General features: G+C 36.3%; 1 protein-coding gene and 2 long non-coding RNA genes across 3 annotated transcripts; all 3 read right to left on the bottom strand.

Moving 5' to 3' along the window:
* Nucleotides 1-964: 964 nt before the first annotated feature.
* On the bottom strand, nt 965-1,552 carry LOC139431146 (uncharacterized). Its single transcript, XR_011641444.1, has 2 exons — nt 1,466-1,552; nt 965-1,406 (listed from the first exon to the last, which is right to left on the bottom strand). It is a non-coding gene; the product is annotated as an uncharacterized lncRNA (long non-coding RNA).
* Nucleotides 1,553-10,677: 9,125 nt separating this feature from the next.
* On the bottom strand, nt 10,678-11,666 carry LOC139431125 (uncharacterized). Its single transcript, XR_011641437.1, has 2 exons — nt 11,179-11,666; nt 10,678-11,119 (listed from the first exon to the last, which is right to left on the bottom strand). It is a non-coding gene; the product is annotated as an uncharacterized lncRNA (long non-coding RNA).
* A 702-nt stretch (nt 11,667-12,368) lies between these two features.
* LOC139431197 (uncharacterized) lies at nt 12,369-17,003 on the bottom strand. The gene has a single exon (XM_071198835.1). The coding sequence runs from the start codon at nt 17,001-17,003 to the stop codon at nt 12,369-12,371; it is 4,635 nt and encodes a 1,544-aa protein (XP_071054936.1).
* Nucleotides 17,004-18,417: the final 1,414 nt, after the last annotated feature.

The following is an 18,417-nucleotide window of genomic DNA, read 5'->3' as shown; positions in this document are numbered from 1 at the left end:
AATCTTGAAGATCATTGAAGAACTTCATCGTCCTGCTAGAAGTTTATTTCCTAGACGAAGGACTATACTGAAGGGGATCGATGATTTGTGGCAAGCTGATCTTATTGAAATGATTGAATTTGGTAAAATCAATGTTGGACATCAATACATCTTAGTGGTTATCGATTGTTTTTCAAAGTATCTCTGGATGCGTCCGTTAAAAAATAAATATTCAACGGATGTAATACACGCGTTACGTTCAATTCTCTCTGAAGGTTGTGTACCTAAAAATCTACAAACAGATCAGGGAAAGGAATTTTACAATACGCACTTCAAAAAGTTGATGATGGAATTTAAAATTAATCATTATTCAACGTATAGTGTAATGAAGGCTGTAATGAATAGCTAAACGCGTAATTAGAATTGGTATCATTGGTATCATTTGGTGAAAGAACCAATTTATTTTGTAACATAGTAAAAATTATGTGATGAAAACTGCTAAAAGATAATTGCTTTCTAAACAAACCGGCTTTAGAATTTAAACATTCGATATAATTTTCAAAAGTAATTTTACGTTTCACGACAGCCTTCTTTACACCTTTGGATTTTTTAATAACCCGTGCATCAGCGACTCTATTAGCATACACCTTCGATCTCAAACCCACAAATTCTTCCATAATTTCACCACAATTCTCATCCTTCATGAGGCCTAAAACCGGTTTATTTTGTAACGGGACATCAAACTGATTATCAGGACTGTAGTTAGATGTGTCAAATTTATTTAAATTTAATTTTACATCTCTATAAACATCATTGGAATTAATTAGAACGGTGAAGCTATTCGTATCCATGTAACATAATTGTAAGGAGCGGCTCTTACTTTGTTGTGTGGGCGTGCTAAAGGCGTATGCGACAAGCAGAACCTTGTCACGCCGGCTTGGATTTAGGGAGCAAAGTTAAATGAAATTTAATAAAAGTAATCAAGTCAAATTTAAATAACAAATTTAATGAAGTGAAATCATACGAAAACAATAGCAAAAGAAATAAAATACAACCTAAAATTAATAAACAGAATTAAAGTTAAAATAAATAGGAACAAACAAAATTTAGCTACAAAAATAACTCGAAAACTTTATATTGATTAACAAGAGAAATTTTAATCTAGTAATTTACCTGACTTTACTTGAAAATCGATATAAGCAATTTAATCAAAAAATATCTAAGTTCAACAATTACAAAATGATCAATTTAATAAAATGAATAATTCAAAAATAACATCGAATATTACGTAGGTTTATACCAAATCAGAAGAAGCCAAAGCAATTAGTTACAATCTTTACAAGTTAATATATGAAATAAAACATTAACGACTTACCAAGGGTTAAAGCGATCATATTGAGAGGAGCGACTCGTCAAAAAGTATAACACTTTAATTTTAATCCGATCGAATAAAAGTTAATTAATAATTATTAATTAAATAACTTACATCAAACTTAAGAATTACCGGAGTCTTACTCGGACTGTACACTAAGACTCTTAACCGAAACCGAACAGGGTGCTTCGCCGAAGAAATTAATTTTAAATCAAACCGAACTGCACTTAACTTAACTCAACTTAACTGCCTCAAAAGGCGCTCCTCCTCAATATTTAAACCTTTACCCCCTGGACGCTCTTTCCTCTAGGAAAGTCCTTATTGGCCAACACATGCCTCAACCAATTAGAAATTGCAACATCAGCAATTAAACAAAAGAGAGGGAAGGAAAACAAAAGGAAAACGTTTCCCCCCTGAACGCTCTTAACTCTAAGAATAATCTTATTGGTCAACGCGTGGTTTAACCAATCAAACAATTACAACTATAACAATTAGACAAAAGAAAAGGAAGGGAAGGATGAGTCGAGCAGCGATCCCCTCTATCCGAGAATGAATAAAAATATCAATAATTAATTACCAAAATCTGAACTGATCTGCGGTTCGCTACATCACTTCCCCCTTGAAAAAAGAACGCTACTATAGTTGCGTTTCTTTTTCAACCCTTATCATGCAATCACCTATTCGTATATTTAGCAAGGGCAACATAGGTGGTTGCTTGATGTTATCTGACAACAAAATTAATGAATACAATAAGCAATTCTATATTTACTTATAGTTCTTAACTAGCATCACTAAAGATGTAATATTACCACTTTGGAAAATGACTCTATCGCGCACTCGAACACTTCGCGAGACTCATCACAACACTCTTCTTGTTTTGTAGATCAGCTGGGCTAGAACCCTCTACTCGGTAGATGTTGATGGTCTCATCCATGTTGGTATTTCGGTTACAGACGGATAAAAGGTTTTCTTAGGAGCTATCGTTTGTGGTTCGGAAGGAGCATTCGGTATAGTGGGAGACGCGTCCTCAGGAATAGGTATTAAGGGTACTTCTGGATCAGGGTTGTTCGCTTGTGGTCTATGTTTGTTTAATAACCACATGGTTAAGTTATTCCAGAGACTGGCCAGAATAATCAATCCACAACCCATTGTTCGATATAGAGCGTAACCATTTAGTATTACGCTAGCCAACCCTTTTAAGAAACGGAATAGAACTATAATTCCAATGAAACCACTAATAGCCATACCCACTTCCGTAAACCAACCCCATAGGTATGATAGGGTACTTTTCGCAAATTTTCGTAGCTCACTGGGGCTGAATAGATTTACCACGTCTATATTACTCCCATGCGTATCTTTTCCTTGTAACCGTCTAATTAAAATGCTTTGAATCGCATTTCGTTCGATTCCAAATCGGATCGCATCTTGTGCTTGAACCAAATCTTCTTGTGTGTACAACCCAGCGGCCCCAAAGGTATATAAGGGCGTGAATTTAAACACCACTTCTTCTTTTACTTCTAGCTTCTCCGGTGGATTTTGTAAGATTGGATGCGGACCCATAGATACCCATTTGTCTTCCAATTGAAACATTGGTAGAGTCGCCACGTTACAATCCACTTCTTCGCCCATCTTAGATAGAATGGGCGTCAACGGCGCCATAAAATAGGTTTCGTTTGAATTATCCGTCACTGGTAATTCGTTATAACATTTAGGAACCCGGCGAATTTGTACCACTTTAGGAATACATTGCAACACGTAACCGGGATGATTATTCAATAGGGTACTCACGGCATTAGGCGCAAGAGGAGCCATTAGCAATCTGTTCTGCAATATCTCTCTTTTCATCAAACAGCGCCTTTGAACGGTGTCTCGGTACAAATTGTTTAAGGACTTCTTGTATGAATGTTCGACATACATAAATTTACTATTGATATAAGCCGTTCGACATCCCTCGGATTGATAACATGAGATGTTGGTATCAATTGCTGGTTCTCGACGAAGTACAGAACCAATCTCGGGTGTTCAGTTAAATATATTTCCGAATATATTTTTCTTTTTAAAATGCTGAAGGCAAAATACGATCTTGATGTCTCACGACCACATATTTATCGTTGGTATCTTTTTGCAATCATCAGCACCCAAGGCATGTACATAGGAACTGAGTCTACCTCATACTTCAGAAGAATGGCTATGCGTTCCACAATGAGTAATTGAATGTGTAACCTCTACCAAACAGTTATATACTTTTTGTGAATAGAATCGATTTCGTTGTAATATTTGGACATCGGTCATTTCTCCAATATACTCTGGTAATATTAATCGTCTGAGCACTACAGTCGTACGCTATAATTGCTTCAACCTCGAAGACGACCATCATGAAAACCACGATCCATTTTTCTGGACATATTTTCAATTACAATGAACATTGTGATTCGACAATCTATTCTTCCAAACGTAACGACGTTATCTTATAAATAAAATTACTCTAATTGACATTAATATTTAAATTCATGAGACGAAACAAAACGGTTATACTGAATAATACTACAACTATTACGAACGTTACAAAACAATAAAGTAAGAAAGGAAAAGAAAGAAAAATAGGAAAGGATTTCTCTTTTCCTCGATTAGCGAAGGACTAAACACCTATTCCTTCGCTAACCCTCCCACACTGGTTTAAACCGCATTGGTGTTAAACCACTTGAAATACCAGCGGTGGCCCTAGATCTACTCAAGAGTCGACAGCCTGACTAGAGCTGGTAGTACGGCATCACCCATAAGCCACAATACGTAAAAAAAAATATTTTTGCTACGGGGGATTATCAAATAATTCCACCCCGTAGTTGAGTGATGCCTCGCGAGTGTCTGCAATGAAAAGAAATTTTTATGAACTACGCCCCAAGGGCACGGCCTCCTTTTCTTTAGCCTCCCGATACCCTAGAAGGGATGTGTAATTCAAGGATCGACGCCATAAGTTAGTTTTTCTGGGGGTTTGATATCTCTACGACCCCTTCGCAAAGCTAACGGTAAACTAGTATCATTATCAATCGGAACACTACTAACAGATTCTGTATCGGCCACCAGCTCATTGCTCTCGGTCGTTTCAATGTTATTTTCGTCATCCAGATCTTCTTCCAGTGCTTCGGCAAATTCTGGAGATTTAAACAACCTGGTTGGAACGACTTTCACGTTTCTAGTAGGAGTTAAGGATGGTCTATTTTCTTGTATTCTTGGAGATCTCATTTTCCATGGCCCAGGAATTGTTCTAAAGATTGGCATCGGTAGGGTCATAGGCTTATACATTGGATCAGTTTCCTTAATTGGCGAAATTTCGTTATCACCTTTATTTACATAATTTTTCCGTAAATAATCCGAGTAGTTATGATTTGAAGGAGTTTTATTCCAATTGGTTTTGAACGGTTTTAATCGATTTACGTGAACAACAGTTGTTTGCGACCCGTTTTGAACTTTAATTTTGTAATTTACCTCATTTAGTATTTCTACGATTCGATACGGTCCTGTCCATGTTCTAGATAATTTTCGTGACAATCCAGGCTTGACACTAACATCCTTAAGAAGTACTAAATCTCCTAATTCAAATAATCTTTTCTTACTCTTACGATTAAAATAACTCGCCTGTTTATCAGATACCGTTTTTAATCTTTCTCTGACTTCGTTGAACACGTTGTGCATTCTCGCTAAAAATTCAGAAACATAATTCTCATCATAGTCGTATTTTATCGGTATTGGTTTTATGAATTCATCAATTGGCAATTCGATATCACGTCCGTACAACAGAAAATAAGGGGTGTATCCAGTACTACTATGATACGATGAACAATATGCCAAGGATACAAAAGGTAACCATTCGTCCCAATCTCTTTGACTTTTCTCGATGTAATGCGATAAAATATCTTTTATCACTCGATGACTTCTCTCAATTAATCCATTACATTCAGGATGATACGGTGTTGTTTGAATTTTCTATACCTAATACCTAATAGCTTACATGATTCTTGCATTACTCTAGATAAGAAATTTGTCCCTTGATCTGTTAAAAGTTGTTTAGGAGCCCCGTGTCGGCATACAATCTTTGTCACAAATGCCTTTGCCACCGTTGCTGCTTTTTGATCCTTCAACGGTATTACTTCTAAGTATTTGGTAAAATGATCCTGAAAAGTTAGTATGTATCGATTCCCGTTATCTGTTGTCACTAACGGCCCTACAATGTCCATAGATGTTCGTTCAAATGGTCGAGATAACTGTTGAAATTTCTGTAAAGGAGCTTTTTGAAAATGAGGAGTATTTTTTCTCCTATTACATAATTCACAATTAGTACAATAATTTTTGATATCTCGATTCATATTAGGCCAATAGAATCGGTCTTTCATTAATGACAAAGTTTTTGCTTGGCCTCCATGCCCTGCGTATGGTAGGTCGTGAAAATCCCTCATAGCTCGTTTAATAAAGGTTTTTGGTACCACTAATAGATCACGATTATTATAAATTTTATAGAGAACATCTTCATCATCCTTGTAATAGTTAAAACTCTCAATTTCGCTAGAATTTTGGTTTTCTAACACTTTCAAAATTTCCTTACAAAAATCATCCCTCTGTTGTTCTTTCGCTAACATCTCTTTATCCCAAACAGGGAAAAATTCCGATTCTTTATTTTTAGCTACTGTTGAAATTAATTGTGAGTATGGTTGTTCCAATACGTAAACCACAATTTTAATATCTGTATCTTCAAATATTGTTTTAATGTTGTCCTTTACGGTTTTCCAGTCTAATTTATCTAAGCCACACCCAATCTTTGGTATAGCCAAAAATCTTTCGTTTCTTTGTAACATCAATACCTTCAATCTTTCCAACCATTGATTTAACGACTGATAAGTAGGTTTAACGTAATAATTACTTTTAGTGACCAAATAATATAGAGTTTGGCCTTCAACTTCGATGCTCGCTACGTCACCTACAGAAAGATTTTGTTGCCTTAATTCATTAAGTCGCCCAAATTTAGATCGAAACGTTTTCGCAATTCCTTGCGACATTTGAATATCTTGACTGACACAGTGTGCTAGCGAATATTCCTGTGGTGCCGTAAACAAGTCTCCCAAAATTTCCTGAATTTCAAATTTTTTCTTAACGGTACTCACCGTATAAATTCTACTCAACGCATCCACGTTTCCATGTTTCTTTCCAGGTCGATGAACGATTTCAAAATCGTATTCTGCTAAGGATAACGCCCAACGCGCTAATCTTGAGCTCGGATCCTTTATTGTTAGTAGCCACCGTAATGGTCGATGATCGGTAACCACAGTGAAACGACGACCATACAGATAGCATCTGAATTGTTTGATTCCGAATACTACCGCTAAACATTCCTTTTCGGTGGTGCTATAGTTTAATTCTGCCTTTTTTAAACCTCTGCTAGCAAAAGCAACTGGAGTTTCAAATCCATCTTTTACTTGGCTTAAGATGGCTCCAAGTCCTTTATCTGACGCGTCCGTTGCCAATATAAAAGGTTGAGAGAAATCTGGAAACGTCAAAACGCATTTATCATTAATTGCCTTTTTTAAATCGTCGATTGCTTTTAATTCCGTTTCTCCGATCTTGAATTCCACATTCTTCTTTGTCAATCGAGTTAGTGGCTCCGATAATTTGGAAAAATCACCAATAAATTTCCGATACCATCCGATCAATCCAAGGAAAGCTCTAATTTCTTTTACATTTCTCGGGACAGGATAATTTTTAATTACCTTAATTTTATCTGGATCCGGTTGGATTCCTTTCCTTGATAATAGGTGTCCCAAATATTTAACTTCTTCGACCAATATTTGTGATTTCTCCGCTTTTAATTTTATGTTAGCTTCCCTAAAAGTTTCAAAAATCTTTTCTAATCGGCCCAAATGTTCATCAACGCTGCCATTAGTAAAAACAATCACGTCATCTAAATATGCCAAACAATGTTTCCCAATTAATCCTGATAATGTATAATTCATAAATCTCTGAAATGTAGCTGGTGCATTCACCAATCCGAACATCATTCGACTACTCTCATAATGTCCGTACGGTGTAGAGAAAGCAGTTTTCTCCTGATCTCTTTCATCTACTTCAATCTGATGGTACGCCGAAGATACATCGAAAACGCTAAATAAATTTGCTCCGGACAAAACATCAACTGTTTCCTGCAAATTTGGTAAAGGATAATAATCTCGTTTCGTAATTGCATTCAATTCTCGATAATCAATACAGATTCTTGGTTTCACTGAACCATCAGCCATCTGTCGATTTACTATTACAACAGGTGCACTCCATGGGCTCTCTGACATCGTAATTATTCCTTTTTCCAACATTTCGTCTATTTTTTCTTGTAGCATTTCCCTCTGATGATAAGGTACTCGATAAGGCCGTTTCGTTATCGGTGGTACGTCATCAGTAACAATTCTATGTTTTATTTTATGCGTACTACTAAGATTTCCGATTCCCTTGTCGAAAATATCGTTATATTTTCTAAGTAACTTTTTAACCTTATTTTTATCGTTAAATTCCAGATGACTCAAGTCAATCTGCTCTACGGGATCATTATTCTTTTTGTTTACGTCTGACGACTTCGTTGCAATATTCGCGACCTTGAACTCTCGAGAACAATGCTCCGGTAGTTCTCCGATTATCGCATTCCCCAACTTCGTGTTTTTATTTATCCGTACTATTTTATCGGATAAATTAACCATTAATGCTTGTGGCCGATCACCTGATCTCACAAAACCACGTGCAATCATAATTCCCGAATTTTTGAAATCGTCATTTCCTTCTAAAATGACATTTTTATTTTCAAATTCTCGATTCAGGATTACGTTAACAAAACATTCTGAGAAGGGCAAAATATCTCGCGATTCCATCGCCTTAAATTCATTCGATACTTGTCCGTCAGTATCGAACCTCGATAATTTCACCCGTTCAATTTCTCGAAGTTTCCATTTTTTCTTTCGTTTATTTCTCCATTTTTGTACGCTACAAAGTACATTGTTACCATAATCTTTCATTATGTTATTCCACGGAATATCCTTCAACTCTTGGGATAACTCCGCAATTATTGCACTCACCAAACGTGCACCATCAATTATTATTTCTAAACACAACAGTACCGTCGTTGTGAATCTTATAATAAAATTTGATATGACCTTATCCATTTTCTCCTTCCTCAAATTTTGGTTTGATTTAGTTCGGTTTTCTTCTTCTTCGGTTAATTTTTTCGATCTCGCGGTTTCTCCAGCAAGATCCTTGTTCTTCGGTAATTCGATACAATTTTTATCACTTTCGTCCTCTGGCCATTCGTGGTTTTGTACATTAATTCTTACATCAAACCACGGATTAACACATTTTGAACAATTCCCACATTGTTTATTTCTTAAACATTTCGTAGGATTTCGTTCACATTTTACTTTATTAACAATAATACCCGGTTCTTGATCTAATTTAAAATAAGCATCACCAAATTGTAATTTTTTGTTCCGATAATCAATGATAGCACCAAATTTTTCTAAAAAATCTCGACCTAGCAATCCGTCAGCCCTTAAAGGTAAATCCTGTTCGCAAATGTAACATTCAATACTTCCTAAAAATTTTTGTTTTTCGTAATGAAATGGAACATCAATTACACCTATTATATTCATTGGATGCCCCGTTATCCCTGTTACTCTTACTTGGTCTTTAGTTTGATTAAAATTTTTATTATAAACGCAATTGAATTTTATTAATGAAATTGGTGAGCCGGTATCGATTAGCAATGTTCGTTCAATATTATTAATTTTTAAAATAATATACAAAGGTTTTTCCCCCATTGCATCATTGATCATTGGTACTGAAATTCGAGAACAATCGCTATTATTTAATTTCGCTGACTCCACTGATTTGTTGACCTTCCCGCGGCGGAAGCCGTATCCGCGGGTGCTATCCAGTTTAAAGACGACTTTGTTGCTTTTGTATAATCTTTCTTTGGTCCATCAGCATTTTTCGTTGGACTACGTGACCATTTGTCCTTTGCTTGCATGTGTCTTCTAGAATCCGCTTCGTCGTGCGATTTGGTTCCCGTCGTCCGGACGTTTCTCGATTCTGCTACATCCTGTTTACGTTTAAAATTTTTCTGAATCGAGCCTTGTCTATGATTTCTTGGGAGAGTGCAATTGCGACTAAAGTGACCTGGTTGTCCACAATTATAACAACTAAACGATTGTTTTGGTGAATTTACTGAAGGGAATTTTCTATTACTTACGACGTTTGTAGAATTAAATTTCTGGTTTCCGTTAAACTGCGTCGTTTTTTGTCTTTGTTGATTTCTACAATTTCTTGATATATGTCCAATTTCTCCACAATTGAAACATGTAATCGAAGATTCCATCACCTGCACCGATTTGAATCGATGCCTCAAGGTGAATTGATGACTCTCTTCTAGAGTCGCAATTTCCGCCGCCTTCTGCAACGTCAGATTTTCTTCTCGCATCAATATGATTCCGATGTTTTGAGAAATCTCTCTTCGCAACCCCGTCGTAAATTGATTAAGGACGCTTTCGTTAATTTTCTTCTTAATACCTGGCAATTCTTCAGCTGTCGCCTTACTTTGGTCATCCTCCAAAATTTCATTAGCTATCAACCTTAATCTAGTCTGGAACTCGGACACCGTCTCATTAGGTCCCTGGAAAGTACGATTTAACTTGTTGTAAGCTTCACCTGGAATTCTTCGCGGCTTAAATCTCTGGATGAATTTTTCTTTGAAATCATTAAACGTTACCGACGCCGCTTGCAATGTTGTATCACTTTTGTAATATCGATACGCTTCTCCGGTCAGTCGATATTTTACGATATTCAACGTTTCTTGTTCTGTCCACCTATCCAAAGTGGCTCTTTGCTCTATTCGTTCAAAATGTAATTTTACGTTCTCTCTTCCCGAGAACGCTTCTACTGTTGCTGCGACCATCCCCAGTGACACGGGGGTAACGGTCATAGCTTGTGGGGCGGTTTCTGCCATGTTAATAAGGGTTAGTAAATATTCTGATTGGTATTAATGATTCGCGAATTAAACAAAATCTACTTTATACCACTTCAAAATCCTAAAAATTTAACTTGTCAAAAATTTCCCTTTAACAAAAATTTATCTTTCCTAAACCAAAAATTTTAGCTAACCCCACACCTGACACCAATTTGTAAGGAGCGGCTCTTACTTTGTTGTGTGGGCGTGCTAAAGGCGTATGCGACAAGCAGAACCTTGTCACGCCGGCTTGGATTTAGGGAGCAAAGTTAAATGAAATTTAATAAAAGTAATCAAGTCAAATTTAAATAACAAATTTAATGAAGTGAAATCATACGAAAACAATAGCAAAAGAAATAAAATACAACCTAAAATTAATAAACAGAATTAAAGTTAAAATAAATAGGAACAAACAAAATTTAGCTACAAAAATAACTCGAAAACTTTATATTGATTAACAAGAGAAATTTTAATCTAGTAATTTACCTGACTTTACTTGAAAATCGATATAAGCAATTTAATCAAAAAATATCTAAGTTCAACAATTACAAAATGATCAATTTAATAAAATGAATAATTCAAAAATAACATCGAATATTACGTAGGTTTATACCAAATCAGAAGAAGCCAAAGCAATTAGTTACAATCTTTACAAGTTAATATATGAAATAAAACATTAACGACTTACCAAGGGTTAAAGCGATCATATTGAGAGGAGCGACTCGTCAAAAAGTATAACACTTTAATTTTAATCCGATCGAATAAAAGTTAATTAATAATTATTAATTAAATAACTTACATCAAACTTAAGAATTACCGGAGTCTTACTCGGACTGTACACTAAGACTCTTAACCGAAACCGAACAGGGTGCTTCGCCGAAGAAATTAATTTTAAATCAAACCGAACTGCACTTAACTTAACTCAACTTAACTGCCTCAAAAGGCGCTCCTCCTCAATATTTAAACCTTTACCCCCTGGACGCTCTTTCCTCTAGGAAAGTCCTTATTGGCCAACACATGGCTCAACCAATTAGAAATTGCAACATCAGCAATTAAACAAAAGAGAGGGAAGGAAAACAAAAGGAAAACGTTTCCCCCCTGAACGCTCTTAACTCTAAGAATAATCTTATTGGTCAACGCGTGGTTTAACCAATCAAACAATTACAACTATAACAATTAGACAAAAGAAAAGGAAGGGAAGGATGAGTCGAGCAGCGATCCCCTCTATCCGAGAATGAATAAAAATATCAATAATTAATTACCAAAATCTGAACTGATCTGCGGTTCGCTACATAATCGAATACCTTCACCATACTTTGGTAAAGCCAACATATAAAGGTTTATCATAAACGATATGAAGACGTTCCATTTGAATAGCCGAAAATGTTTCCGTGAAAATTTTAATATTCTTAAAATGTTGTTCGCGCGACAAATGTCGGGAATAATTGTAGGTATTGGTTCGAAAGAAAAATAAGAAAGTTCTTACTTGAATTGGGGTTCGAAGTTGAATTCTTCAGAGGATCGAATAAAAAGCGTCGTTTTAATAACGAATACAATAGTGGCTTCTTGTTTTATTTATAACATTTGAAATCGACAAAATTGTCATGGTTACATAAAAAATTTGGTTTGTTATTTGGGTTGCCTAAACATTCCACCCACCAAAAAATATTATTTTTTAACAATTAATATTTGAATAATAATGACAATACAAAATACAATGATGAATTAAACAAGAAAACAAATAAATAAATAGCGAAAAGAAATAAAATACAAAATTCAATTGACGGGTAATACAGATAATTTTGCGACGGGGCGCATTAATCTTCCGTTAGCGGTCTTCACAACCACTACTCGTACAACGCCATCTTGCGCTGGATGTATTTCCACTACGCGTCCGATCGTCCATTGCAATGGGGGACGCTGTTCATCCTTAATGACCACCATGTCTTCCATTTTAATCATATTAGTGATTTTGTTCCATTTCATACGTTACTGCAAGGTATGTAAATATTCAGTCCGCCAACGGCCCCAAAAATCTTGTACCATACGCTGCAGCAAATTCCAACGGTCGAGACGGTTTATTGGACTCTTGGTAAAGTCTGGACTAGGTAATTCCACATTTAATGGTTCCAAACATAAAAAATGTGATGGTGTCAAGGGCAGCAAGTCGTTGGGATCGCTTGACAAAGGGCATAACGGTCTTGAGTTTAACACTGCTTCGATTTGAGTTATCACCGTGTACACTTCTTCGAAGGTAAGTATTTGTTCTCCAATTACTCTTAATAAATGACTCTTCACAGATTTGACCCCAGCTTCAACCAATCCGTTAAAGTGAGGTGCTCCTGGAGGGTGGAAATGCCACTGAATGCCGAAAGTCGAACCAGTAGCTTCGGCAATCTCTTTTAACTTGTTGTTCGCTCCAATAAAATTAGTTCCTTGGTCACTATACAAATTGATGCAATTCCCTCTTCTAGAGAGGAATCTTCGGAGAGCCGCGATGAAAGCATCAGTCGTAAGATCTGTAACCAACTCCAGATGAACAGCTTTAGTAGACATACAAAGAAAAATACACAGATACGATTTTACAGAACGAGATCCCCGTGATCGGTTCATGGTAGTACGTATGGGACCTGCAAAATCGACTCCTGCTGCTGAGAATGCCTTCACTTCTGATATTCTGTACTTTGGTAGGTCGGCCATCAATGGAACTTGTGGCCGTGGATTCATCCGGAAACATCTGATGCATTTAAATAACACGCGATGGATTGCTCTTCGCGGAGACAGGATCCAATACCGTTGAGCCAATAATCCATGAAGGGTGCGTTGACCAGGATGTAAATATTCACGATGGATTGTTTCGATTATTAATTCACTTAGTCTTGAATCACACGGCAGTAATAAAGGATGTTTATGTTCGTATGGTATATCCGAATGTCTTAATCGTCCACCCACCCTGAGCAACCCGTCACGATCGATGAAGGGTGTGAGTTTACGAAAGGGTTTTGTTACCAACTGGTTTTTGATAAGAGCATTGAAGACACACGAAAAATGTTGATTTTGAACATGTTTTATGAGAACATGAAGTGATCCTTGCAGTTCAAATTGTGAAAATGATGAGAATAAATTAACGTTGCGGTTTTTCTTAGAAAGTAGAATAAATCGTCTTATGTACGAAATAATTCTTTGGATTTTTGATAAGGAAGAAAATTTAGTAAGTAAGTGATCCAGAAAATGTGTTTGATTTTCCCCACAATTTACTAAAATAGGTTTGCTCTCTTTAGCAATTGCTTCATTATTTTCATATTTGAAAATGGGGTTAACTGGCCACTGATCGGAACCTTCTTTCAACCATGATGGACCATTCCACCAAAGATTAAAAGATGACAATTGACTTGGACATAAACCACGGGAACCACAATCGGCTGGATTATCATGAGAAGGCACATAACGCCAAGATGAGGGAGGTAATGCGTTTTGTATATGAGAGACTCTGTTGGCTACGAAGATTTTCCATCTACACGGAGCTGAATGAAGCCAGTGAAGTACCACTTGTGAATCGGTCCACGCAACGACTAAATCGACAGGTAAATTCGACAGTGTGTTGGTGATTGATGAAAATAAATCGGCCAACAAGGTGGCTCCATAAAGTTCCAGTCGAGGGACTGAAATCGTCTTTAAAGGGGCCACACGTGATTTGGCGCAAACGAACGAAGTCGTTATGAGATTGGATGTGGAACATCTAAGGTATGCGACAGCGCAGTAACCCGTTTGCGATGCATCACAGAAAAGGTGAAGTTGGATGTGTTCGGGTTGATCAGGAATGATCAAACGAGGTAAATGAGTATCGGATAATAAACTAAGATTATGTTTAAAGGTTTTCCATTCGGAATGGATGCTTGACGGGGGCGATTCATCCCAATCGAGATGAAGGAACCATAATTGTTGAATGAAATGGTTGGCTTTAAATGTGCATGGTGTTAGAAATCCGAGCGGATCAAAAATCCTAGCAATGTCTGATAAGATGGTTCTCTTATTGCAAGGTGATTCACGGGACGTATATGAAAAGGAAAACTGATCGGAGCAAGGATCCCACTGAAGACCGAGGACCTTAACGAAACATGTTTCATCATAGTCCATGGAGATGGGTCGTTGTAAACCGGATTCGGAAACCGCAGTTAGAACATCAAGGTTATTACTGGCCCATTTTCTTAATTTAAACCCGCCTTTGTTGAGAAGGTTTATTAATTCTTGTTGTAGCGTAAGTGTCTCATTAATAGTGGAAGCTCCAGTGACAATGTCATCAACGTAAACGTTGTGTTTCAGTACATGGGAAGCTTTAGGATAGTCATTTGAGTACACATTAGCCAATTCAAGAATTGTTCTGAGAGCTAAGAACGGTGCTGAAGAAACGCCATAAGTAACCGTGTTTAATTGATATGACTGTACCGGTTCTTCAGGGGAAAAACGCCATAAAATGTTTTGAAATATTCGATCTGAAGGGGAGATTAAAATCTGCCGGTACATCTGCTGAATATCACAAGTGAATGCGTATTTAAAAAATCGGAAATTGATTAAAATATTAACGATACTCTGTTGCAATTTTGGACCAATCAACAGAACATCATTTAACGATTTGCCATTAGATGATAACGCAGAGGCATCAAAGACTACTCTAAATTTTGACAATTGATTATCATCACGAATTATGCAATGATGAGGAATATAATATTTAATAGACGTAATATCTGGAGAAGGAATGAGGGGCATATGATTAGTTTCAAGATAATCTCTCATGAAATCAACGTATTTTTTATGTAACGACACATTTTTCAGTAGGCGATTTTCCAATAAAGTAAATCTTTTTAAGGCGATGTTGTATGAATTTCCCAGAACAGATTCATCCTTCTTGATGGGTAAAGATACGATGAATCTTCCGGATACGTCTCGTCGATAAGTATTCTTGTAGTGATCTTCACATTGTTCTTCTTCTAAAGACATTGTTTTATTTTCAGAAATTGATTCCAATTCCCAAAAACGTTGAATTACTGAATCGATAGAATCATCAGTCGTAGAAACGCAAGTTGATAATGAAGTCGATGTCGATAATTGAGATTTTCCCATTAATATCCATCCAAAGACGGAATGTAAAGCAATAGGATCGTTCTGACCACCGCAGACACGACCACCAGTAAAAATTTGAGGAACTAATTCTGCTCCCAATAGTAGATCAACATCTTTGACTGAGGTATTATGTTCAGGATGAAAATCCAAACATTTAAGATGATCGTAAGAATTAATGATACGTGATAATGAAGGTTGAGCAGAACAAATAGACGGAGTAACAATGGCTTTCAGATCACAAGAGAAATTTTGGGATTGACAAGATTGAATCTTGCAATTAACGATGCCCTTATTACAAATTGATGTCATAGAGTTCAATCCATGAATGAGTCCAATCTCCAATGAATGACTTTTACGTGGCAACCGAAGTCTTTGCGATAGTTTGGTGGTAATAAAATTAGACATGCTCCCAGAGTCTAATAAAGTTCTTGCCAAATGAAGTCGACCAAAATGATCACGAATCTGTACGAACGCGATAGGTAAAATGACCTGATGATTAGCGCCTTCTATGGATACGTTGCCATTATTACATGCAGTCATCCCTACATGCATAGTTGGTTGCTTCTTAGTTTCAAAATGTAGCAATGTGTGATGACGTTGATCGCAGGAATGACAGCAATAATTGGATGTACAAGAACTTGTATTGTGATTTTTGTTTAAGCAGTTGCGACAGAGATTGTGATCTCTTGCTACGGATAATCTTTCTGAAGCTGATTTTCCAAGAAACTGAGAACAACGATATATTGAATGTGATTCCGGGCATAATATGCATTTAAAAGATAGTTTTACATCTTCAGTTTTGAGGTTAACCGATGTTTTGCCACGATAATTTTGAAAAGGTTTGTTTTTGTTCATGGAAAGTTTATCAGATGTGAGTAACACTGAATCGAAAGCCTTTGCTTGGTTTTCTACGAAATTAATTAATTGAAGGTACGTTGGAATTTCAAAGGTGGTATGTTCGGATTCAAACTTGGTTTTTGTAGAAATGTTTAACTTCTGAAGAAGTCTATATTCGTCTATATTTTCTTTAAAGGTATCTATTAAAAACCTAAAAGATTTCGATGACTCTTCTTGTATTGGTTTCAGAGCAACGATCTCGTTAAAATATAAAGTAGCAAGATGACGTTTATTCTGGTACCTCCCCTTTAACGAGTTATTGGCAATTATATAGTTGTCATTGGTCACAGGAAGACCTTTTATTAAATTTAACGCTTCTCCGGACAGTGAAGTGAGAAGATATTGATATTTGGCTACGGCTGATAATGAATCATTGCCATTAATCATTGTATTAAATAAATCGAAAAAGGTCGGCCAATTTTTGTAATTGCCGTCAAAAACAGGAATTATGATTTTGTTTAATTTTGGACATGATTGCGGAATAGGAATAGGTGCAGGTGACGATTTATTTTTTAGAAGAATCGATTTGATGGTAAAATAGGCTTTATCAGCTTCTTTCCTTACCTCATCATGTTGTGGGAAGTCACCATCTGAGATAAAACCCATGATCTGATTGTGAATGTCCTGAAATTGGTCATAAATAGTATCAACCCGGTCTGCCCGTGCAGAAAAGATACATTTATCTTCTTCCGACATCAAGTTTTATCCATAGGTAAGAGTTTCATTTAATCTATTAAGCAAACTAGTCCTTTTTAAAACGGCCTTTTGTAATTTATCAGTTGTCGTTGTCATGGTGAATAAATAAATTCAAAATAAACGAAATTAAATATAAATTAAGGGAAAAGGAATCTCGGAAACAGCGTCGTGCGTCCGGATCACCCCAAGGTACCGGGAATTAAAGCGCGGCAACGAAGGGCCCAACAACGCACGCTGGCGAAGATGTGTCCGATAACCGGGGAAAAGAGAAAATACCGACAATCCGGTAATACCGACAATCCGGCTCGAAGGACCAAATGTTCGCGCGACAAATGTCGGGAATAATTGTAGGTGTTGGTTCGAAAGAAAAATAAGAAAGTTCTTACTTGAATTGGGGTTCGACGTTGAATTCTTCAGAGGATCGAATAAAAAGCGTCGTTTTAATAACGAATACAATAATGGCTTCTTGTTTTATTTATAACATTTGAAATCGACAAAATCGTCATGGTTACATAAAAAAATTTGGTTTGTTATTTGGGTTGCCTAAACAAATGTAGTTTAGCGATTAATTTTGGTCTACCCGCTCCCTGACCTTGAACGTCTTCCCCACTGGTGACTAATCTTATATCGACTCTCTTATCAACATTTTCCATAGTTTTACCGAAAACCGCGTTATTTATTAATTTAAAAAAGTCTTTTTCAAACGCGTTTTTAGCTGATTGACGTAGTTCCGTATTTTTATCGATGTAAGATTTCAACCACGCAGACTGTCTAAACGATAAAACTCTATTAATTTTGCAAACTTTAAGGCCGTGAGCAACGGCTTGTTTTAAATTTCTATAATGTACAACATAATTTTTCTTATTATATAAATTTGGAATTAATCTTTTATCACTTTCACATTTACCGTTAGGTGGTAATAGGTTTTCAGCTAGGAACGGGAGATCATTATGTAAATCGTGTAAAATTTCGGGGTATTCAATATCAACGTCTAAAATATACCCAAAATCGGAAATATCACGTATATTATTAAAATCTAAATTTTTTATTTCGTTTTCAGACAGCCATTTAAAATCGGAAACGGGTATAAATTGAGACATCGCCCACCCATTCAAATTATTAACGTCCCAATACATTAACAATTCAGAGGGTGAATTAGCATCATAATTTTCATCATATTTATTGTTTGCTTTAGCATGTTGTAGGGAGCATTGGGAAATACCCCTACGGATACCTTTTTTAACAAAATGAACTTGATCTATATCCGTTAACAATTCGTACGTTTTAAAACATATACGTCTAAATTTCTTGAAAACATCGGCTA

The sequence above is a fragment of the Onthophagus taurus genome, chromosome 8 (genome assembly GCF_036711975.1).
Source record: "Onthophagus taurus isolate NC chromosome 8, IU_Otau_3.0, whole genome shotgun sequence".
NCBI lineage: Eukaryota > Metazoa > Arthropoda > Insecta > Coleoptera > Scarabaeidae > Onthophagus > Onthophagus taurus.
Note: the sequence above shows the minus strand (reverse complement) of the source record. Positions and strands in the feature narration are given on the sequence as shown.

Excerpts from the sequence above, each read along its gene's own strand:
- LOC139431197 (XM_071198835.1), bottom strand. The coding sequence starts at position 17,003 with ATGGGTTTTATCTCAGATGGTGACTTCCCACAACATGATGAGGTAAGG.